This window comes from Bos grunniens, chromosome 1 (assembly GCF_055505025.1).
Source record: "Bos grunniens cultivar Pamir isolate PY7600 chromosome 1, Bosgru_T2T1.0, whole genome shotgun sequence".
Taxonomy (NCBI): Eukaryota; Metazoa; Chordata; class Mammalia; order Artiodactyla; family Bovidae; genus Bos; species Bos grunniens.
In genome coordinates, this window is record NC_141165.1 from 91,541,435 (window position 1) to 91,567,617 (window position 26,183).

At 36.4% G+C, this 26,183-nt stretch overlaps 1 protein-coding gene across 10 annotated transcripts in view; it reads right to left on the reverse strand.

The window, feature by feature from the left end:
- Positions 1-26,183, reverse strand: part of STXBP5L (syntaxin binding protein 5L) — a 455,210-nt gene that overhangs the window by 140,786 nt on the left and 288,241 nt on the right. For all 10 annotated transcript variants that reach the window (XM_086404109.1, XM_086404086.1, XM_086404055.1 and 7 more), the window contains exons 10-12: positions 19,036-19,114; positions 8,483-8,637; positions 51-123 (exon numbers count right to left, since the gene is read on the reverse strand). In XM_086404109.1, the coding sequence (XP_086260235.1) occupies positions 51-123; positions 8,483-8,637; positions 19,036-19,114 (307 nt within the window). The remainder of the gene's footprint in view (positions 1-50; positions 124-8,482; positions 8,638-19,035; positions 19,115-26,183) is intronic.

Below are 26,183 nucleotides of genomic sequence, written 5' to 3' on the forward strand. Positions count from 1 at the left end.
TTTCAATAAATAGAGTTTAGTTAGTGTTAATCTGTTCATGGACAACTTACTTGCTTTGAGTAAGATCAACTACAATGAGATCTTTCTCCAGGAGTACTGCAACAGCATAAGGTTCTTGAAATTCTACAAGTAGAAAAAAATGGAAAAGTTTTCATGTTTAACATTTTATAAAATGTTTATAAAATCACCACACTTGTGTTTCCTTTATCTCCTGTACAAATGTTATTTTAAATGATTTGAGAAGACCAAAATATAAGCCAAAGTAAGAAATAATAAAGAGCATATTAAAAAAAATATATGTTGTGTTTCTCAAACAATATTTAAGACCATTATAGAGAGCAAGGAAAAAATTAGAAGCTGCAGAGCATAAAGTTAAATATCTCAATAATCATGATAGTAGTAGATTATTTGAAGAGAGTGAGTCTGTCACCTCCATTTCACATTTATCTTAGCCTTCCACAACCTTCCATTCCAGATCTGATTTCATGCCTACAGAGAGATATGCTGAAATAGTTTTGCTTCTCTAACATATGATACATACTCACCTCCCTATGAGAGCAACACTCCTTATATTAAAAAGATTACTTTCAATTCAATGTGATTTAACAGTGCTTAAAGACCACATACTATGTGGCCAAGTATATTTCAAAATAACAGAATCTGAGGATAGCCTAGGATTTTCAAGTTCTTAAAATTCAACCCTCCCTTTCTCCCTTTGGCTAGTTTAAGAGTTATTCCTAAACTCAACAAGCACTTGGCAGGAATTCTGGATTCAAGAGGACTCAAGTCTTGAATAGTAAAGTAAAATATATGATCTTCATAGCCCTTCTAGTCCTGAGAAGCTATAGAACCTGTTTGTATTTATTTTTTAAGCCACAGGCTATGAGAGAAAAACTAGGGAAAAAAAATCACACAAAAAAACCAAACTTAGGAGTCTGCCTTTGTTTGGGTGAAAATTTATACAACAGTATACAGTTCTTATATTATTTACTACTCAAACTTTTTTCAAACTGAGGCATTTCCCCCTTCACCTTTAAAGTTTTTTTAAGTTTGCAACATTATTTCAATACTCTTGGGGCTTGGGGTTTTGTTTATCAGCTTAAAGAATACTACTAGCTTCCTCTTTGTCTTCTCAACCCTCTCCAGGAAATTCACTGGTTGGGAAGCAATGGCTACAAAAATAAAATAGGTGAGACACTGGTATGAATGAGTAAAAGTCATAAATAAATTATTATTTTTATAGTAGTACACCTGTTGTAGATTATGGTTTATTTTCAAATAATAAAAACTGGTAGCAAAAATTTCACCTTTGTAGAAGTACTTGGTGTACTATGTGTGGTAACCACTGAATAAAAAGATTTCCCTTGAGTCAGTGTTAGCTTCAATTTGTGTCTATTTAACAGTTTGACCAGAGACAAATTAGTCAACTGTTTTGATTTTCAATTTCTTTATACATTGAAATGGCAAAATAATAACTACCTTAGACTTACAAAGATTAGATGTATATAAAGATATTTAATATGCATCTTTATATATTTAATGAGCTTCCGTGGTGGCTCAGATGGTAAAGAATCTACCTGCAATGCAGGAGACCAGTTTCGGTTTCTGGTCGGGAAGATCCCCTGGAGAAGGAAATGGCAACCCACTCTAGTACTCGTGCCTGGAGAATTCCACGGACAGAGGGGCATAGTGGGCTACAGCCATGGGGTTGCAGAGAGTCAGACACAACTGAGAGACTAACACTTTCACTTTCAAAGATGTTTAATGCAAAGCCTGGCTTATAGTAGGTACTCACTAGATGCCAACTGTATTACTTTCTTCATTAGATTGGTTGCTTTTGAACAGGCTCAGCCTTTTAACCCTAGCTCCCAACAAGAAAGTTGAAAAGTTTTATCATAATTACTACTTCTCTGAAGAGAAATGCATTATTTATGACATTTGCAGAAGACCAGATACAATTAAATATAGATGTGAAATTGAAAAATTCTGAGTATTATTGGTTAATTACTCTGGGCAAAGCCCTGTGAGGTAAGAGGATTAGGCATTTCTGTACTTTGAGAAATAGGTTGAATTGTCAGATGTCACAAATGATTCAGCAATATTAAAAACTGTTAATATATTTTGTTTAATATATCCTTAACATGTATCACTATGTGGCTATACAGAAGATTATAGTTCCATATTTGCTAATATGGAATCATAATTAAAATACTATATACTGTTAAGTGAAGAGTGTGAGAACAGAGTATGCTGTCATCTTACAAAAGAGATAATGTATATATACATAAATAAGCATATGCATACATTATTTGTGGGAGAACACATAAGAAACTTAGTAACAGTGGTTGCCTCTGAAAGGGCAATGAGAAAGTTTTCATTATATACTGTGTCATACTGTAGGGTTCTTTTCTGGCATTTTCATGTACTATTGCTTTAATCAGAAATAGTTAATAAAATACACTTATATTTTACTGAGTCCAGTGAAATTTCTCCTAGCTCCTAATACATAAAAAGTTCCATCCTCATTACCATTTCTCTGAAAAGCAAAGTAATATACATGGTTTGGCAGTAATTAGACTTGGTTACAGTACATTTATAATTTAACATTACTAGAAATTGTCCTAACATCTCTACTGATGTGCAGAAATATATATATACATATAGTGTTTGTTCTTTGAAAACCATATATTTTCAGTTTCTATTGCTGGCATGCACACCTTCTTTATTGAAGAAGGCATTTTTCTAACCTAAGTTTTTGGTCCTCTGTTCTTTCTTTCTTTGTTCATTTATCATTCATTCTCATAACTTCAAAGAGCATCTATACTATTTATTTTTGAATCATCATAATAAAGACCTCCTCCCTTTTTTTTTTTTTTCTCTAATTTTATTTTATTTTTAAACTTTACATAATTGTATTAGTTTTGCCAAATATCAAAATGAATCCGCCACAGGTATACATGTGTTCCCCATCCCGAACCCTCCTCCCTCCTCCCTCTCCATACCATCCCTCTGGGCCGTCCCAGTGCACCAGCCCCAAGCATCCAGCATCATGCATCGAACCTGGACTGGCAACTCGTTTCCTACATGATATTTTACATGTTTCATTGCCATTCTCCCAAATCTTCCCACCCTCTCCCTCTCCCACAGAGTCCATAAGACTGTTCTATACATCAGTGTCTCTTTTGCTGTCTCGTACACCGGGTTATTGTTACCATCTTTCTAAATTCCATATATATGCGTTAGTATACTGTATTTATGTTTTTCCTTCTGGCTTACTTCACTCTGTATAATAGGCTCCAGTTTCATCCACCTCATTAGAACTGATTCAAATGTATTCTTTTTAATGGCTGAGTAATACTCCATTGTGTATATGTACCACAGCTTTCTTATCCATTCATCTGCTGATGGACATCTAGGTTGCTTCCATGTCTTGGCTATTATAAACAGTGCTGCGATGAACATTGGGGTACACGTGTCTCTTTCCCTTCTGGTTTCCTCAGTGTGTATGCCCAGCAGTGGGGTTGCTGGATCATAAGGCAGTTCTATTTCCAGTTTTTTAAGGAATCTCCACACTGTTCTCCATAGTGGCTGTACTAGTTTGCATTCCCACCAACAGTGTAAAAGGGTTCCCTTTTCTCCACACCCTCTCCAGCATTTATTATTTGTAGACTTTTGGATCGCAGCCATTCTGACTGGTGTGAAATGGTACCTCATAGTGGTTTTGATTTGCATTTCTCTGATAATGAGTGATGTTGAGCATCTTTTCATGTGTTTGTTAGCCATCTGTATGTCTTTTTTGGAGAAATGTCTATTTAGTTCTTTGGCCCATTTTTTGATTGGGTCGTTTATTTTTCTGGAGTTGAGCTGTAGGAGTTGCTTGTATATTTTTGAGATTAGTTGTTTGTCGGTTGCTTCATTTGCTATTATTTTCTCCCATTCTGAAGGCTGTCTGTTCACCTTGCTAATAGTTTCCTTTGATGTGCAGAAGCTTTTAAGGTTAATTAGGTCCCATTTGTTTATTTTTGCTTTTATTTCCAATATTCTGGGAGGTGGATCATAGAGGATCCTGCTGTGATGTATGTCAGAGAGTGTTTTGCCTATGTTCTCCTCTGGGAGTTTTATAGTTTCTGGTCTTACGTTTAGATCTTTAATCCATTTTGAGTTTATTTTTGTGTATGGTGTTAGAAAGTGTTCTAGTTTCATTCTTTTACAAGTGGTTGACCAGATTTCCCAGCACCACTTGTTAAAGAGATTGTCTTTAATCCATTGTATATTCTTGCCTCCTTTGTCGAAGATAAGGTGTCCATACGTGCGTGGATTTATCTCTGGGCTTTCTATTTTATTCCATTGATCAATATTTCTGTCTTTGTGCCAGTACCATACTGTCTTGATAACTGTGGCTTTGTAGTAGAGCCTGAAGTCAGGTAGGTTGATTCCTCCAGTTCCATTCTTCTTTCTCAAGATCGCTTTGGCTATTTGAGGTTTTTTGTATTTCCATACAAATTGTGAAATTATTTGTTCTAGCTCTGTGAAGAATACTGTTGGTAGCTTGATAGGGATTGCGTTGAATCTATAAATTGCTTTGGGTAGTATACTCATTTTCACTATATTGATTCTTCCAATCCATGAACATGGTATATTTCTCCATCTATTAGTGTCCTCTTTGATTTCTTTCACCAGTGTTTTATAGTTTTCTATATATAGGTCTTTAGTTTCTTTAGGTAGATATATTCCTAAGTATTTTATTCTTTCCGTTGCAATGGTGAATGGAATTGTTTCCTTAATTTCTCTTTCTGTTTTCTCATTATTAGTGTATAGGAATGCAAGGGATTTCTGTGTGTTGATTTTATATCCTGCAACTTTACTGTACTCATTGATTATTTCTAGTAATTTTCTGGTGGATTCTTTAGGGTTTTCTATGTAGAGGATCATGTCATTTGCAAATAGTGAGAGTTTTACTTCTTCTTTTCCAATTTGGATTCCTTTTATTTCTTTTTCTGCTCTGATTGCTGTGGCCAAAACTTCCAAAACTATGTTGAATAGTAATGGTGAAACTGGGCACCCTTGTCTTGTTCCTGACTTTAGAGGAAATGCTTTCAATTTTTCACCATTGAGGATAATGTTTGCTGTGGGTTTGTCATATATAGCTTTTATTATGTTGAGGTATGTTCCTTCTATTCCTGCTTTCTGGAGAGTTTTTATCATAAATGGATGTTGAATTTTGTCAAAGGCTTTCTCTGCATCTATTGAGATAATCATATGGTTTTTATTTTTCAATTTGTTAATGTGGTGTATTACATTGATTGATTTGCGGATATTGAAGAATCCTTGCATCCCTGGGATAAAGCCCACTTGATCATGGTGTATGATCTTTTTAATGTGTTGTTGGATTCTGATTGCTAGAATTTTGTTAAGGATTTTTGCATCTATGTTCATCAGTGATATTGGCCTGTAGTTTTCTTTTTTTGTGGGATCTTTGTCAGGTTTTGGTATTAGGGTGAACAATAACACAATAATAGTGGGAGACTTTAATACCCCACTTACACCTATGGATAGATCAACTAAACAGAAAATTAACAAGGAAACACAAACTTTAAACGATACAATAGACCAGTTAGACCTAATTGATATCTATAGGACATTTCATCCCAAAACAATGAATTTCACCTTTTTCTCAAGCGCACATGGAACCTTCTCCAGGATAGATCACATGCTGGGCCATAAAGCTAGCCTTGGTAAATTCAAAAAAATAGAAATCATTCCAAGCATTTTTTCTGACCACAATGCAGTAAGATTAGATCTCAATTACAGGAGAAAAACTATTAAAAATTCCAACATATGGAGGCTGAACAACACGCTGCTGAATAACCAACAAATCACAGAAGAAATCAAAAAAGAAATCAAAATTTGCATAGAAACGAATGAAAATGAAAACACAACAACCCAAAACCTGTGGGACACGGTAAAAGCAGTCCTAAGGGGAAAGTTCATAGCAATACAGGCACACCTCAAGAAACAAGAAAAAAGTCAAATAAATAACCTAACTCTACACCTAAAGCAACTAGAAAAGGAAGAAATGAAGAACCCCAGGGTTAGTAGAAGGAAAGAAATCTTAAAAATTAGAGCAGAAATAAATGCAAAAGAAACAAAAGAGACCATAGCAAAAATCAACAAAACCAAAAGCTGGTTCTTTGAAAGGATAAATAAAATTGACAAACCATTAGCCAGACTCATCAAGAAACAAAGGGAGAAAAATCAAATCAACAAAATTAGAAACGAAAATGGAGAGATCACAACAGACAACACAGAAATACAAAGGATCATAAGAGACTACTATCAACAATTATATGCCAATAAAATGGACAACGTGGAAGAAATGGACAAATTCTTAGAAAAGTACAACTTTCCAAAACTGGACCAGGAAGAAATAGAAAATCTTAACAGACCCATCACAAGCATGGAAATTGAAACTGCAATCAAAAATCTTCCAGCAAACAAAAGCCCCGGTCCAGACGGCTTCACAGCTGAATTCTACCAAAAATTTAGAGAAGAGCTGACACCTATCCTGCTCAAACTCTTCCAGAAAATTGCAGAGGAAGGTAAACTTCCAAACTCATTCTCCCTCTCTTTTTTATGCTCTAAACAACTGTACTGACTCAAATTTATCTTTTTCTACTCCCAAGAACTGTTATTACTGCTTATAAAACCACTATTCCTAAAATGTTATCTTTGACTCATATCACTCCCTAATCCAACTGTTGACCAAATTCAATGGGTTTTCATTTTCCACTTATAAGCAGCAGATCAAGATGTCATAGCTTGATCATTTTAATGCATACTATCACAAAGCCTCCCCAGCTGGAATCCAAAGTTTTAGATTTCAAATCCAAAGTTTGAAGTCTGTCTCTTCAAACCCACACACTAAAACATTGCTTTCTTTCACTTGATATTTCCTCCAAATTCCTCTGTAGTTCCTTATTTCCAAATATCTACAAAAGGCTTTCAATCTTTTCTCTGAATTGATCCCACTCTAGCAAATTCACAATTTCTAAAACCTTTATTCAATATCATTTTCAAGGCCCAAGTCATTCTTCAAGCCCTACCTAGATCCTACATTTTCTATAAGCTTTGCATGAATATTTCATGCAATATTTCAGTCATCAAGTACCTGACTAAACTATAAATTAGCACATTATTTAAACTCTGACTCATAACTCTGCACTTAATTAAGGTGTAATATGTTTTAAGCTTAAGTCATAATTATCTTCCTTTTGTGGCCAGATTATCTGCAATTTGATATCAGAGATCGGTTTCATACTTCATCCATTTCCTCACCAAGTTCTTGTTATACTGAGGCCATAGAAGCATCCAATAAATATTTGTGGTTAATTAACAACACAGGTAATTTGTCTGCCACTGGCAACTCGGAATAAAGTGCCACATTGGTTTTTATTTCATATCACTTTATTCTAGGTTTTAAACATGAAACTCAGTAATTTAAAACAAATTAATACATTTATAATAAAACTCTTTATACAAGACGAGTCCCTCTGGCCTTCTAATAATCATGTGGAGTCAATATTATATTTTTTTCTACAAATGATAAATATGAAGTGATTTGTCCAAGGTCACATGGCTAGTAAGTGACAGAGATAATTCATAAACTCAAATATTCTGTCTCCAAGTACAATGTTCTTCCTCTACATCTATATTTTCCCTCCTGAAAATATAGTAATATATATGTGTGTGTGTATATATATATACATTTTTTTAATCATAAACTCATATTTCCCTTTTGCATTTCATCCATCTCAATTTTTAGATTTCATTAAGATATATTTTCATCATTAGATTCCATTATACAGTTTGCATGTAAGTTTAGACTAGATTTTATGTTTATAAAAAGTCTTTATATTTGGGATGATAAAAATACCTAAGCACCTCTCCTCTCAAAGACTAATTTTTCTCAAAATTGGAATAAATCACTAACCACACATCAGCAATCCCAGAGTAATCACAGGTGCTGCAGTTCCATCTGAAGCAAAGTCAGATGTGAAACAGATGCAGCACCGCCAGAGTTACAGATCACTGATATCAGGTAAGTGCTTTAACTTTGATTGGCACAGGAATGGGATGGGTGGAGCTGGTCCAGGAGAGGCTATTAGGAGACCTCAGTTTCTCCAAGTGATTTCACCCCGGACCCCGATCGGACCCTCCCAGCTCAGCTTCCACCATCCTTATCAAAGTTTAAAGCACTTACCTGATATTAGAACCTGAAACTCCAGCACTGTTGCACTACATTTGTCTTACTTCCAGTCTGTCAAGTAGGTACAGTTGCAGAGCCTGCTCCAGCACCTGTAGCTCACAGTGTTGTATCACAGTAGATGTCAGCTGCCAAAACTAAAAATATTTAAGCTTAATTTTGTTAGGAACTTATCATTTCAAAAATTATTTTCAACATCACTTCATTTTAGTTACTTACCATTTGGATAGGGTGTTTCACATAAAGTTAGAAATTCAACAATAGGATGATCCATTTCAAGCACTGTAATTGCTTTTCCATGCATGATAGTTAAACTTGGTCTTCTGCAAGCTTTGTCATAGGACAGTCCACCAGAAAATATTATGAATGGTTCACTACAAAGGAAAACAAATGAGACAGAGTTCTTTAGGATGACACAATGTCACAGGATAGGACTTGGTAGGGATTACAGACAATAACTGTCAGAGCAAAAGCCTTTTCTGCCCCAAAATATTTCACCCAACAAATTTACTATTCTTTTTCCCTTTTACTTGATGTAGATTCTCACTGTTAAAATTACGAATGAATCAGTCTGAAGATGTTGAGGTGAGATGGGGAAAAGGCAGTGAGGATGGTCAGGGGAAAGGTGCTCACGGACTCAAAAGAACATCATTTATGGTTGGCTCCCGAACTCTAAATTACTACTATTAGAATGTTAGACAATATTAGTTTATCATATTAACCAGTAGGCATGTGGGGTCCCAAATCACTAAGAAATAGAAGCAAATTTCAATATAAAATGAAATGTGACAGTGGCAAGCCCAGAAGAGTGGAAGGCAACACGAAAAGTCTATATTAATGGTGTTTCTGTATAAAAGGGTTATAACAAGAAGACGGAGAAAACTACATGCAAGGGGAAAACAATTCACCAGAAAGAAATGTGATCTTCTCACTTTTACCTAGGGTAAGCCAATTTTATTTAGCTTGTAAAACTAACTTGGAACAAACTTTTTCATTTCTGTTAACTGCAAGTTACAGTTAGATAATGCTATGCTAAGTCACTTCAGTCGTGTCCGACTCTGTGCGGCCCCATAGACGGCAGCCCAACAGGCTCCCCCATCCCTGGGATTCTCCAGGCAAGAACACTGGAGTGGGTTGCCATTTCCTTCTCCAATGCATGAAAGTGAAAAGCGAAAGTGAAGTCGCTCAGTCGTGTCCGACTCTTAGCAACCCCATGGACTGCAACCTAACAGGCTCCTCCATCCATGGGATTCTCCAAGCAAGAGTACTGGAGTGGGGTGCCATTGCCTTCTCCGACAGTTGGAGCTTCGGGGAGCGAGCTCCGCCCATGGCAAAGGTCATGAGGAAGGATGCTTGGCATACGCAAAGGCGGGATCAAGCCTCAGGAGTCTCCCTGGAAATTCTCGAGCATCTACCCCCAAAACCAGAGTCTGCCTACTTTCTGCTTTGTGCTTTCACCTACACCTCAGACTTTAAGGAGGGCTGTCCCCCACTACCTCTCTCTGAAAAAAGTTAGCTTACAGCTCCAGTTAATAATTCCTGGGTGTGACAGTGTTTCAACCTACAAACTCCTTTGGAAATCCTCTAGCCTGCCTGAATAGGTTTTCCGGCCACATGTGATTGCTCAGAGCCTCCCAACTGTGAGAGGCACGAGATGTTCTAAACTGTCTAAATACAGATTTCTTTGAGCAGTTAAAAGATTGATTAGAAATTGTATTGGTGAAGGGTTTTTCACTTGTTGGGCCAATGTTTGCTGCTAAGTCTCCATATCCCTTACCTGCTGTGTCCCTGGCAGTGTATTGATTACTATAATTGGTGTAAATAGTAGCTTTAACGTTTGTAACCTGGGACCCTTGAATTAATTCTTTTTCTTGTTGTAGCCCACCACACCTTTGCTCTATAGGAATGCAACTTTATCTAATGCTTTTGGAGGGTGGCGCTTGACTTATCACCTTTAGAGACAATAAGTTTTCTGAAGAAAGGGTCTTAAAATGTTAACAGGCCTCCGGGCCAGAAGATGATGCAAATCACCTAAACTTTTGCATATGATAAGTTTGCAGGAAGAAAGCCTGGCTTACTGCATGACTCTACCCCTTTCCCCATTATCCTCTATGCATAACTTAAGGTATAAAAACTACTTTGGAAAATAAAGTGCGGGCCTTGTTCACCGAAAGTTGGTCTCCCCATGTCATTCTTTCTCTCACCTTCTGGCTGAATTATTCAGCCTCTTTTCTCCACTGAATTTCCTCACTGAGCTATCCTTATTCTATTACTCTTTATATCCTTAATTAAAGTTTAATTAAGCAGATGTTTCCTGATCCTCGCCGACGCCGTCCCCGCTTCAAATTCCCTGGATCCACCGGGGCTGGACCCCGGCAGGAGCTAAGATGATCATAAAATATTATAGCTGTCAGAAAGTTATTAAGTATTTTCATAACTTTTCATTTTTCTTTTCTTAAATATCTGTATCTCCAGCATATGTATATAAAAGAAAATGTGTGTTGCTATGAAGCATTTTTCAATAAGACCAGACTGAAAATATTCTCCAAAAAATTTTTAAAGGAACTAGACACTTTTATTGTACCAAATTCCTTGAGAATATATGCTTCACTAAATAATTCACTTCTATCCATCTGCTAAACTGAAGAATCTACTTGCTTCTAGAACTCACTGTATAAGAATCCCTGTTCTTTTCCATATTGTATTGTATATAGTACCACACATTATCAAAGGGACATTTGCTAATCTTATGCTGACTATATAATAACCAAAAAGTTGTTTAAATAGTTTTCATCACAAAAACAAGACCCCTGCATATGTTGTCTACAAGAGACCCACCTCAAAACAGGGGACACATACAGACTGAAAGTGAAGGGCTGGAAAAAGATTTTCCATGCAAATAGAGACCAAAAGAAAGCAGGAGTAGCAATACTCATATCAGATAAAATAGACTTTAAAACAAAGGCTGTGAAAAGAGACAAAGACGGTCACTACATAATTATCAAAGGATCAATCCAAGAAGAAGATACAACAATTATAAATATATATGACCCAACATAGGAGCACCGCAATATGTAAGACATATGCTAACAAATATGAAAGGAGAAATTAACAATAACACAATAATAGTGGGAGACTTTAATACCCCACTCACACCTATGGCTAGATCAACTAAACAGAAAATTAACAAGGAAACACAAACTTTAAATGATACAATAGACCAGTTAGACCTAATTGATATCTATAGGACATTTCATCCCAAAACAATGAATTTCACCTTTTTCTCAAGCGCACACGGAATCTTTTCCAGGATACATCACATCCTGGGCCATAAATCTAGCCTTGGTAAATTCAAAAAAATTGAAATCATTCCAAGCATCTTTTCTGACCACAATGCAGTAAGATTAGATGTCAATTACAGGAGAAAAACTATTAAAAATTCCAACATATGGAGGCTGAACAACACACTGCTGAATAACCAACAAATCACAGAAGAAATCAAAAAAGAAAAAATTGCATAGAAATGAATGAAAATGAAAATACAACAACGCAAAACCTGTGGGACACTGTAAAAGCCGTCCTAAGGGGAAAGTTCATAGCAATACAGGCATACCTCAAGAAACAAGAAAAAAGTCAAATAAATAACCTAACTCTACACCTAAAGCAACTAGAAAAGGAAGAAATAAAGAACCCCAGGGATAGCTGAAGGAAAGAAATCTTAAAAATTAGGGCAGAAATAAATGCAAAAGAAACAAAAGAGACCATAGCAAAAATCAACAAAGCCAAAAGCTGGTTCTTTGAAAGGATAAATAAAATTGACAAACCATTAGCCAGACTCATCAAGAAATAAAGGGAGAAAAATCAAATCAATAAAATTAGAAATGAAAATGGAGCGATCACAACAGACAACACAGAAATACAAAGGATCATAAGAGACTACTATCAGCAATTATATGCCAATAAAATGGACAACATGGAAGAAATAAATGGACAAATTCTTAGAAAAGTACAACTTTCCAAAACTGGACCAGGAAGAAATAGGAAATCTTAACAGACCTATCACAAGCTTGGAAATTGAAACTGTAATCAGAAATATTCCAGCAAACAAAAGCCCAGGCTTTTTGATGGCTTCACAGCTGAATTCTACCAAAAATTTAGAGAAGATATAACACCTATCCTACTCAAACTCTTCCAGAAAATTGCAGAGGAAGGTAAACTTCCAAACTCATTCTATGAGGCCACCATCACCCTAATACCAAAACCTGACAAAGATGCCACAAAAAAAGAAAACTACAGGCCAATATCACTGATGAACACAGATGCAAAAATCCTTAACAAAATTCTAGCAATCAGAATCCAACAACACATTAAAAAGATCATACACCATGACCAAGTGGACTTTATCCCAGGGATGCAAAGATTCTTCAATATCCGCAAATCAATCAATGTAACACACCACATTAACAAGTTGAAAAATAAAAACCATATGATTATCTCAATAGATGCAGAGAAAGCCTTTGACAAAATTCAACATCCATTTATGATAAAAACTCTCCAGAAAGCAGGAATAGAAGGAACATATCTCAACATAATAAAAACCATATATGACAAACCCACAGCAAACATTATCCTCAATGGTGAAAAATTGAAAGCCTTTCCTCTAAAGTCAGGAACAAGACAAGGGTGCCCAGTTTCACCATTACTATTCAACATAGTTTTGGAAGTTTTGGCCACAGCAATCAGAGCAGAAAAAGAAATAAAAGGAATCCAAATTGGAAAAGAAGAAGTAAAACTCTCACTGTTTGCAAATGACATGATCCTCTACATAGAAAACCCTAAAGACTCCACCAGAAAATTATTAGAACTAATCAATGAATATAGTAAAGTTGCAGCATATAAAATCAACACACAGAAATCCCTTGCATTCCTATACACTAATAATGAGAAAATAGAGAAATTAAGGAAACAATTCCATTCACCATTGCAACGAAAAGAATAAAATACTTAGGAATATATCTACCTAAAGAAACTAAAGACCTCTATATAGAAAACTATAAAACACTGGTGAAAGAAATCAAAGAGGACACTAATGGAGAAATATACCATGTTCATGGATTGGAAGAATCAATATAGTGAAAATGAGTATACTACCCAAAGCAATTTATAGATTCAACGCAATCCCTATCAAGCTACCAACAGTATTCTTCACAGAGCTAGAACAAATAATTTCACAATTTGTATGGAAATACAAAAAGCCTCGAATAGCCAAAGCTATCTTGAGAAAGAAGAATGGAACTGGAGGAATCAACCTGCCTGACTTCAGGCTCTACTACAAAGCCACAGTCATCAAGACAGTATGGTACTGGCACAAAGACAGAAATATAGATCAATGGAACAAAATAGAAAGCCCAGAGATAAATCCATGCACATATGGACACCTTATCTTTGACAAAGGAGGAAAGAATATACGATGGATTAAAGACAATCTCTTTAACAAGTGGTGCTGGGAAAACTGGTCAACCACTTGTAAAAGAATGAAACTAGAACACTTTCTAACACCATACACAAAACTAAACTCCAAATGGATTAAAGATCTAAACGTAAGACCAGAAACTATAAAACTCTTAGAGGAGAACATAGGCAAAACACTCTCCAACATACATCACAGCAGGATCCTCTATGACCCACCTCCCAGAATATTGGAAATAAAAGCAAAAATAAACAAATGGGACCTAATTAAATTTAAAAGCTTCTGCACAACAAAGGAAACTATAAGCAAGGTGAAAAGACAGCCTTCAGAATGGGAGAAAATAATAGCAAATGAAGCAACTGACAACTAATCTGAAAAATATACAAGCAACTCCTACAGCTCAATTCCAGAAAAATAAACCACCCAATCAAAAAATGGGCCAAAGAACTAAATAGACATTTCTCCAAAGAAGACATACAGATGGCTAACAAACACATGAAAAGATGCTCAACATCACTCATTATCAGAGAAATGCAAATCAAAACCACAATCAGGTACCATTTCACGCCAGTCAGAATGGCTGTGATCCAAAAGTCTACAAGCAATAAATGCTGGAGAGGGTGTGGAGAAAAGGGAACCCTCTTACACTGTTGGTGGGAATGCAAACTAGTACAGCCACTATGGAGAACAGTGTGGAGATTCCTTACAAAACTGGAAATAGAACTGCCTTATGATCCAGCAATCCCACTGCTGGGCATACACACTGAGGAAACCAGAATTGAAAGAGACACGTGTACCCCAATGTTCATCACAGCACTGTTTATAATAGCCAGGACATGGAAGCAACCTAGATGTCCATCAGCAGATGAATGGATAAGAAAGCTGTGGTACATATACACAATGGAGTATTACTCAGCCATTAAAGAATACATTTGAATCAGTTCTAATGAGGTGGATGAAACTGGAGCCTATTATACAGAGTGAAGTAAGCCAGAAAGAAAAACACCAATACAGTATACTAACGCATATATATGGAATTTAGAAAGATGGTAACAATAACCCTGTATACAAGACAGCAAAAGAGACACTGATGTATAGAACAGTCTTTTGGACTCTGGGAGAGGGAGAGGGTGGGATGATTTGGGAGAATGGCATTGAAACATGTATAATATCATACATGAAACGAGTCTCCAGTCCAGGTTTGATGCACGATACTGGATGCTTGGGGCTCGTGCACTGGGACAACCCAGAGGGATGGTATGGGGAGGGAGGAGGGTTCAGGATGGGGAACACATGTATACCTGTGGTGGATTCATTTTGATATATGGCAAAACCAATACAATATTGTAAAGTTAAAAAAAAAAAAAGTTTCCATCAAAACTTACATATAAAATGCCTTCAGTAATTTTTATTTAGAGTTTTGTCAGTATTTTCACACAAATAATTGAGTTGTAAACTAAATATGGGAAAATGCTCTAATTTACTTTCCTTGAGTCTTTGTATCATTATGTTGAGGAAAAGAAGCTAGGATCAAAAGTTATATATTATGTAACTACACTTACATGACAGCTCAAAAAGGCAAAACTATAGTGACAAAGTACAGATCACTGGTTTCCAGAGGTTAAGAGTGGGGAAAGGTGTAATTGTTAAGGGACTGCAAAGATAATTTGGTGCATGTGGAAATTTTCTGTATTCTTAATGTGGTGGCAATTTCAAGAACCTATACATTTGTGAAGAAAGCCAAGGGCTGAAGAATTGATGCTTTTGAACTGGTGTTGGAGAAGACTCTTGAGAGTCCCTTGGACTGCAAGGAGGTCCAACTAGTCCAATCTAAAGGAGATCAGTCCTGGGTGTTCTTTGGAAGGAATGATGCTAAAGCTGAAACTCCAGTACTTTGGCCACCTCATGCGAAGAGTTGACTCATTGGAAAAGACTCTGATGTTGGGAGGGACTGGGGGCAAGAGGAGAAGGGGACGACAGAGGATGAGATGGCTGGATGGCATCACTGACTCGATGGACATGAGTCTGAGTGAACTCCAGGAGTTGGTGGTGGACAGGGAGGCCTGGCGTGCTGCGATTCATGGGGTCGCAGAGTCGAACACAATTGAGCGACTGAACTGTCTGAACTGATACATTTGCTAAAAAAAATCCACAGAACTGTACACCAAGAGTATAATTTATAAAATAGATAATACAATAAAAAGCATTGAGATTTTGTCTCAATGAAGGCAAAAGGATTAAATGATAAATTGTGTAATATAACAAATGTGTAACATCTGTTGAGTATTTATGATATTCCAGGTATTTTGTGAAGAACTCCACATGCATTATTGTATTTAATCCTTGAGATATACCAATCAGAGAACTACTACTATTATCCTCATTTAATAGATGGGTATACTAAAGCTTGGAGAATTTAACCACACATGAAGTCTATCTGTAGGTGGCCACAAAAGGAAGGGATTAAAAAACTAGCAGAGAGTAATTTTTATTAATGACAGATAACCTGATAATGCTAGTGACAGGAGGTAAAGAGATCATTATTTGCTTTTTTTAAAAGGATAAAATTATTAAGCTGAGGCCACTGTGACTGGAGTTGTAGCAAGCAAATTTGTGACTAGGGACCAATGATTCCTAAGCAAGTTTGTGAATGGCTAGTCCAAGATGATATTAAACAGAAAACACATGCTTTACATCTGTTATCTGTGTAGACCTTTAAGAGGCCCAGCTGCTATAACACACATGGTAAAGGAAAGTGAAGTCACTCAGTCATGTCTGACTCTTTGTGACCCCATGGAGCCTACCAGGCTCCTCCACCCATGGGATTTTCCAGGCAAGAGTACTGGAGTGGGTTGCCATTTCCTTCCCCAGGGGATATTCCTGACCCAGGGATCAAACCCAGATCTCCCACATTGCAGGCAGACACTTTACCATCTGAGCTACCAGGGAAGCCCTGCACACAAAGGTAAGGCTCTTATAAAGTTCCTGCTCCTGCTAAAGCCATCCCATTTTCTTTACTTCACAAAGTATCTGCTATGTACAAGAAGGAGCAGAAATAGATTTATTTCCACTTCCAGACTATAGCCCACTTTGCTGTGGACTCAACTTCAGTGCTCCTCTATTTTTGTAGTCTCTGTGTTCTGAGCTGTGGATCTACTTCTTCTAATATAGTTGTAAATCACAACAAACTGTATAACAACAGTGCTCTACAGTGCACAGTAAGTGGCCTGACAGTAATTATATATTACGAATCATAATTATTTCACATTAGAAATCTGAATTATTTCTACACAAACTTCAACTACCAATAACTAGAACAAATCAATTTGGAATCATAGGAAAATATTAACAGTGTGAAAAAACATGGCTTTGATGATGATAACAACTGCTTTTTAAGAAATCCACTGTGGGCCTCTCATCAAATTTATGATGTTACAAACATCATGATGAGATAGGTACTGTTGATGAGAAAATTAAATTTTTAAAAAGTTAATTTTCAAGTTCACACAGCTGTTTTACTCCAACGATCTTAATCATTATGTTAAACTGTCTTGCCTTGAATTCCTGATTTCTGAATTACCTTTTCTTTATGTTTATCCTTTTCTCCCTTCATCTGGAACCATCCTATCCTCCATCCCTTAAAATCCCATCTCAGGCATCACCTTTCCTAAAAAGAATTTCAGTGATTTCTTCCTTCACTGTTCTCCTCCGTACTCCCTTTAGGCAGGGTTAGGTGCCCTTGAAGTGCAACACTGTATAACAACGGATGTAAATAATATTGAGCCTGAAGACTCAAGCAAAGTTAAAGTCATAAACACTGTTTTAAGAAGGAAAGAATATATGTAAAATATTTTCATCCACAATGATTAAATTTTAAATGTTTTAATAGTTTAGTTACAATAGTAATAAAACTGTGGTTATTTTTACTAGTTATGCTTAGTAACATTAGGCTAGGCTAAAGAGGTTTTGATCCATCTATCACACTTTGAGAATAGCTGCTATAAGCAAATATTATATGTACCTGTGATGACAGGAAAATATTCTAGTGTGAGCATTTAAGTAATATAAAGTAGAGTTGTCCAATTTAGACTTAAAACTAAGGTCTACACAAGATTTGTAATTACGGTAATTCTGGATGGGAATATTGCCATTAATAATTACTTTAAGTATAAAGAACATTGCCAATGTATTGGATGGACAGGGAGGCATGGCGTGCTGCAATTCATGGGGTCGCAAAGAGTCGGACACGACTGAGCGACTGATCTAATCTATAGATATAAGATAAATTTTATTAAATATTATTTTTAATTTTCTATACTTTAAAATTTAGTATCTTAAAATTTATACCAATGTACATAAATGTTTATATTCCCAACTAACTTTAATCTTTCCAAATTCAAAATGTAAGATCTTATGACCAACCTAGATAGCATATTCAAAAGCAGAGACATTACTTTGCCAACAAAGGTCCGTCTAGTCAAGGCTATGGTTTTTCCTGTGGTCATGTATGGATGTGAGGGTTGGACTGTGAGGAAGGCTGAGCGCTGAAGAATTGATGCTTTTGACCTGTGGTGTTGGAGAAGACTCTTGAGAGTCCCTTGGACTGCAAGGAGATCCAACCAGTCCATTCTGAAGGAGGTCAGCCCTGGGATTTCTTTGGAAGGAATGATGCTAAAGCTGAAACTCCAGTACTTTGGCCACCTCATGCAAAGAGTTGACTCATTGGAAAAGACTCTGATGCTGGGAGGGATTGGGGGCAGGAGGAGAAGGAGACGACAGAGGATGAGATGGCTGGATGGCATCGCTGACTCGATGGACGTGAGTCTCAGTGAACACCGGGAGTTGGTGAGGGACAGGGAGGCCTGGCGTGCTGTGATTCATGGGGTCGCAAAGAGTCGGACACGACTGAGCGACTGATCTGATCTGATCTGATCTTAAAGTACTGAGACATATATTTAATTCATATATAATACTAATAGGTAAATAGCTTTTGCTGTTTAATAATGCTAAATGATTGCTACTTGCAACTGCATGGCCCAAAAGCCCTACATTGTTAAAATTAATGTATATAATACTTATGTGAATATTCATATAAATCTTTAAATAATTAAGAGTTACTATTTATAATAATATTGACATCATATACATACCCATTGAATAATAAATGTTATCAAGGAAAATTGCTGTTAATGTTAATATAATTATGTAAAACTCAACAATATATAAACATTAAAGGATATCTGTATTTCTTGTCACTCTTTCTTACACATTTTTCCATAACCCCCCAAGTAAAAATGCATACCTGTTTCTACAAGTCTTGTATTCTACTTTAAGAATTGGTTTGCAAGATTCAGGTTTTCTTCCTTCTCTTTGACTTTTTCCTAAAGAAAGAAAAGGATTTTATTAAATATGAATTAAATTCTACTTATCCATGAGAATTTTTTAAAGGAATTTTTTAAGTAATTATGTATTTTTCATAATCAGAAAGACATGGTTCTATGCATTATAACATTCTTGTTAAATTTATAAATGGTTTATTGAGCCCTAACAATTGACTGTTATATAATCAAGTTATTTGTAAACATATTTTTATTGCTTCACATTCTTCATGTATAAATCTAGTATAAGGTTATTTTAATTACATAAGTTTCATGATAACAGCAGAATTGAAGACACACACATATATACTTATCTGCATAATGAAATGTATTATGAAATAATACTAGGCTTTAAAAATTTCACCTATGAAACAAGAAAACCCTTTCATATGCAGAAAGACTTGTCACTTAAAACTTATGATACACTATGAAAATCATTGCATTTTAATCAAATTCATTTAAAGGAAAGTCCATTAGACAATGAACACAGGTGATATATTTCAAGATTTTTAAAAATTTTAATGATGAACTCTATTTACATAAAACAAAAATAATAGTTTCTTATCAGGGAAAGATTATGTTCAGATTCCATAAGAGTTTGAATAAAACATCAAGAAGAGTTGAAAATGGAAATAAGTATGTCATAGGTAGAAGTAAGCTTTATCTTTATAGTTATAATTTTACTCATTAATCTGTTTTTTAAGATGACACCTTTTATTTTAATAAATATTCTTACACTGCCAGAGCCATTTGTAGACAAAGAAACCTATCATGTAGAAAGATGTTTACAAGCATGTAAGTTAAAATTTCATCACAGTTTCAGAATGGCAAAGACAAATCCAACTCGGAAGTCAGGACAGTTTTATCCAATTTGTTTAATGGCTATCTGCGTACAGTATACCTTATCTGCTCCATGGCATGTTTTTTGAAATTCCCTTCTTTTTCTTTTACCTTATGTCAACTGAAGAAGCAACCCAATAATAAATATTGACCAATATCATTTATACTGTAAAAAAAGAATTAGAAGTATGTATATTATATATGAAAAAGAATTGTTGACACTAAATATAGATCATTACAAAGGGACAACTTTGGCTCAGGGGCTCATTCTGCACAGTGGTCTTAGAGCTAGTCAGGGATTACTATGTTTTGATAATGAATGGAATTAGAGAATTAAAGGAAGTAACAGACTTAGCAAAGAAGCCCATTATTCTCAGTTGATATTTTTTCTACCCAGTGCTGCTTTGCTGCTGCTCCTGCTGCTAAGTCGCTTCAGTCGTGTCCGACTCTGTGCGACCCCATAGATGGCAGCCTGCCAGGCTCCCCCGTCCCTGGGATTCTCCAGGCAAGAACACTGGAGTGGGTTGCCATTTCCTTCTCCAATGCATGAAAGTGAAAAGTCAAAGTAAAGTCGCTCAGTCGTGTTCGACTCTTAGCGACGTCATGGACTACAGCCTACCAGGCTCCTCCGTCCATGGGATTTTCCAGGCAAGAGTACTGGAGTGCTTCTCTAGTCATTGCCAAACCATTAGTTGACCAAAACAGCATTTTTGCAATTGTGTGTGTGTGTATATATATATATACACACATATATACATATATTGGTGTTATATATATATAACACCAATTACTCTTTTTCAATCAGTGAACATCAGTACCATGCACTGATTTTAGTAGAAAAGAATCATTGTTTAATTAACTAATGTTTTATTTCAATTTCCAACTCTGATTTATTTGAAGGTGAAAGCTTTCTGCTTTGATTATATTTACTGCCTGTTAGTAACTGAAATATGCTTAAATGTCATATTGTATAAAACAACATTGTCAATAACTGTGTTTATTGCTATTGCTTATTTTCACAGTATTGTAGTAAGTGGGAGGGTACAGAGAAATAACTACCAAGAAGCTTAAAATTTACTAAACAAAAAAATTTTGAAAATGATAATGAAAATAAATATGAGGTACCATAAATGATTGATAGACATGAAGTACTTTAGGAGTGGAGAATAAAACTGTGGTTTCCTTTTGTAACAGAAGATTTTGTAGAACTTTACAGAAGACTTCCTAGATACTAAACTAAGAACTAAAAGACAGAAGTTGGCTAGAAGAGTATAAGAAAAGACATGAAGGCAGAATGTTGAGGGAATATGCCCAGTATGATGAGAGAATAATGCATAAGCCAAACTGGGCAGATTAAAATATTAATGTAGAAGAAGAGAGGAAGGAATGCTGATGAGGTACAAAAGAGCCATATAATGGCAATCTATAAGACAGATTTGCCGTGTAGAAAAGGGAGAGCCACTGGAAACTTCCAAGTTGAGAAATAAGATGTGCAAAGCAATGGCTCAGAAGTATTAATATGGGTTTATTTAATAAAGACATTTTGAGGATGTAAGATACTGATGATGGAAAACAAGAAAATAATTACAAATGTTCAGGAAAAACAGGGAGGAAAAAAACTGAAGAAAAGTAAAAAGTCTCAAAGAAAGGTACGATACTATTAATCACACCAACATATGCACTATGGGAATATTGGAGAGAAGGGAGAAAACATTCACAGAAATATTGGCTGAAATTTTTCTAAATTATTTGAAAAACATTATTTATACATCTAAGAACCTCAAAAAAACTCCATGTAGGATAAAAAAGTCAATCTACTCCCAGACACATCAAGGTAAAAATGCTAAAAGAAAAAAGAATCTTGAAATGAGCAAGAGAAAAATGATTCATTGTTTATAAGGGAGCCCCAATAAGGTTAATAGCTGAGACTCTTATCAGAAACAATAAGTCAAAAGGCAGCAAAATGACATACTTAATTTACTGGGAAAAGAAACCCTGTTAACCAAGAATCTTATATTCATCAAAATTAATTCAATAATCATTATCAAAATAATTTGAAATATTCAAAATGAAATAATTTTGATTATTTCACCTTTCAAAAATGAAGGTGAAATAAAGATGTTTCCAGATAACAAAAACTGAGAGAATGTGTTGCAAGCAGAGCTCCCTTAAAAAAAATACAAAGAAGTTCTTGAGGCTGAAAGAGTAATATGAACCTATATACAAAGATTATAAGTAATTAATGTAGGTAATTATAAAAGTATAATTACACATTTCCTCTCCAATCTTGACTGATTTAATAAGCAATGTAAAAATTAATATGTATATAATTGTAATATGGGATACTTATTTGAAAATAATAACACAGAGAAGGTTGATGGGAGCAAGGGTACACTGGAGGGAGAAAAGGACACCAAATGGTAACTTGAATCCACAAGAACAAAGGAAGAGAACCACAAATAAGCAGCAAAAAGGCTAATGTAACAACTTCTATACATACGTGTGTGTGTGTGTGTGTGTGTGTGTGTAGTAGTCGCTCAGTCAATAGTGTCCAACTCTTTGTGACCCCATGGACTGTAGCTCGCCAGGCTCCCCTGTTCATGGAATTCTCCAGGCAAGAATAGTAGAGTGGGTTGCCATTCCCTTCTCCAAGGGATCTTCCCAACCCAGGAATTGAACCTGGGTCTCCCACCTTGCAGGCAGATTCTTTACCATCTGAACCACTAGGGAAGCCCCTATACATACATACCCTTGACTAAATGTTCAAAGAAAAAAATATTTTTAGAATAATATATGCTACAACACACTAAACCATCTGAGATGAAGCCTAAGCAGTGCAGAGAGGGAAATTTATACCTATGAGCAGCTATATTAAAAAAGAATATATGTGAGGAGGGAAGAGGGAGAGGGTTATGGATGGGAAACACGTGGACACCCATGGCAGATTCATGTTGATGTTTGGCAAAACCAATACAATATTGTAAAGTAATTAGCCTCCAATTTAAATAAATATATATTAAAAAATAAATTAAAATATTGAAAATAAATAAACAAGAATATATGAAATCACTAACCTAACCATTCACCTAAGTCACAGAATAAAAGAACAACATAAACCTGAAGCAAACAGAAAGAAGGAAATAATAAAGATTTGAGCAGAAATTAATGAAATATTGGGCTTCTGTTGTGGCTCTGCTGGTAAAGAATCCTCCTGCAATGTGGGAGACCTGGGTTCGATGCCTGGGTTGGGAGGATCCCCTGGAGAAGGGAAAGGCTAACCACTCCAGTATTTTGGTCTGGAGAATTCCATGGACTGTATAGTCCATGGGGTCAAAAAGAGTCGGACATGACTGAGTAACTTTCACTTCACTTTAATGAAGTATTAATAGAATAGAAAAAATATATATCAATAAACTGAAATCTGGTTCTCTGAAAAGATCAGTAAAATAGCTGAACTGACCAGAAAAGACAGAGACAGAGATAAAAGACTTAAATTCTGCCACCAATTCTCCTACCATTCTCCTAAAAACAAAAGAGGAAATATTTGCCAACTAATTCTATAAAACTATTAGTACGATCCATTGTATGAGATCAAACATCCTGATATGAGGCTAACACAGAAATATAACAATGAAGAAGTGAGGTTTTTCTAAATAATGGGAATATGGTTACCATCAGAAAAACCAGTTACTATAATATACCATATCAATAGAATAAAGAACAAAAATTACACAGTTATCTCAACAGACTAAAAAGGCATCTGATGAAGTCCGACACTCTTGATTAAACAAAAGCTTCAACAAAGGGAAAAAAAAAGATTTCCTCAACCTGATAAAAGACTATGAATAGAAACCCAGAGCTTACCATCATATTTACTGGTGAAAGAAGAAAAACTTTCCCTCTATGATCAAAAACAACTGAAGAGAGATCAAGATGGTGGAATAGAACCATGTGGAGCTCATATCCTCCCACAGATACATTAAAAATGCATCTACATGTGGAACAATTCTCACAGATTCCTACTGAATACTGGTAGAAGATCTCATGTTATCAAAACTGCAGGAAAGATCATCACATAAGCAGGTAGGACAAAAGGAAAAAAAAAAAAAGGCAATCAGTACAGAACCTGCACCCCTGGGAGGGATCTATAAAAGAAGAAAGGTTCCTTCACCCTGGGAACCCCCTTCAACGGCTGGGAGATCAACAGTGAAAAACAGGGAGCTTCAGAGGCTCAGAGGAGAGTGTAGCAGCTGGCTTGTGGTAGGCAGAACAAACAGAGATTAGCACAGATGGTCCTGGCTACCTCACTTGCAGTCTCCAGACCAAGATGCCTGTCTGTGGTGCTCACTGGGGGCTGGGTGCTAAAATCTGGGCTTCAGTGGATAGACCCAGGGAGAGACCTGAGGTTAGCTGTGCAGAGGCAGCCTGAAGGGGCTAGTATGCCCTAGGCTGTATCTAGGGGTACACAGGATGGAGCCTGATTCTGCCACTGAAGCCCCACTGTTAATGTGCAAGAATGGAGGGGCAGGGCCCCACCAAAACATGCTCACAGTGGTTACGGCTCTGCCCCTGTGAGCTCTGGACGTGCACAAGCACCGTGGACTGTCCACACACAGAGGCAAGGCTGAAATCTATGTTGATCCCCAGGAGCTGGAGCCGCATGACTTTAGAAGCAGGGCTGAAATTTGAGCAGTGTCCTGTCGGCTTTGGAGGACTTATGCCATAGGCTCCTTTGTAAGCTCAGAGCCTGTGAGACATTCAAGCAGACTACTGATAGTCCCAGGGTTGGGTGGGTCTGGCATTAGTAGCTGCCAGAACAAGCAAAGGCAGGGCCAACGTCTGGATTGACCCCTCGGGTCTCACAGCGGTGCCTGGTGCCTGACCAGTGGATCTGTGCCTGCATACTATGCTGGTGCACTGGTGAGCACAGTGCCTGAGGAACATCTTAGCTGACTGTTTGCACTCTCATGCTGAGGAAGGGCCGAGGGCAGTGCCAACAAGAGCATACTCATGAGTGAGACCACACTTCCCAGTAGACAGTTCCTGGGGAGGAACACTTAGTGCCTCGTCCCCCAGTGAAGTGTTTCACTCTCACCTACCTCACACCACAGCTCAGAAATGGATCTAGGAGCTACTACTCCAACAACTGGGAGCAGACCCTACCCCCAACAGGGCTGTGACAACCACACAGCAAAACGGAGGCCCCATTCAACATTCAAGGCAGGCTGTGATCACCACAATACCAGTCTCACCCATTATCAAGAGGATAATGGGCAGCACACAATGAGGAAAGCTGAGGCAGGCATCCATACTAAAAACAGCCCTCTCACCAAAAATATTACACAGACACAGGCTACACAGGGATACCCACATAAAAACAGCCCTTTAAAACCACAGTGGACAACTGTTTCTTCTAAATTCACAGAGTCAAAGAAATCTAAGTAAAATGAAGAAGCAGCAGTACCACTTCCAATTAAAAGAAGAGAAATCCCCTGAAAGAACAAACAAATCTCTCCAGTCTTGGAGTTCAAAAAAGAAGACTAATAAAAATACTGACGGAATTAAGAAAGGCTATCAATAGGAATTAAGAAAGGCAGATCACTGAACAAGGAACTAGAAACTATAAAGAAGAGCCAATTAAAATTAGAAAACTAATTTTCTGAGACAAAAACTAAGCTGAAAGCAATAAATACCGAACTTAACAATTCAGAACAAGTAAGTGATCTGGAAGAAAAGAATGGAAATCATGCATCAGAACAACAGACAGATGAAAAAAAAATGAAAGCAATATAAAAGACCTATTACACACATAATAGGGATCCCAAAGAAGAAGAAAGAGAAAAGAGGATTGAAAATATATTGGAAGAAATTACGGAAAATTTTTCCCAAAGATAAGGAAACAAATTAGGCACAGGAAGCACAGTGGGTCCAAAACAGGAAGAACCCAGACAGACTTACACCAAGATATATCATAATTAAACAGAGGATCCTAAAGGCAGCAAAAGGAAAAAAAAAAAAACTAGGTTACAGGGAACCGCCATAAGGCTATCATCTGGTTTCTCTACAGAAACCTTGCAGACAAGAGGGGACTGTCATGTTATATACAAAGCTCTGGAAGGGAAAATCCTGTAACCTAAGATACTCTATCCAGCAAGATTATAATTTAGAAATTCCACAGATAAGCAAAAGCTAAAGGAATACAGCAATAGAACTATTGAAAGGACTACTGAAA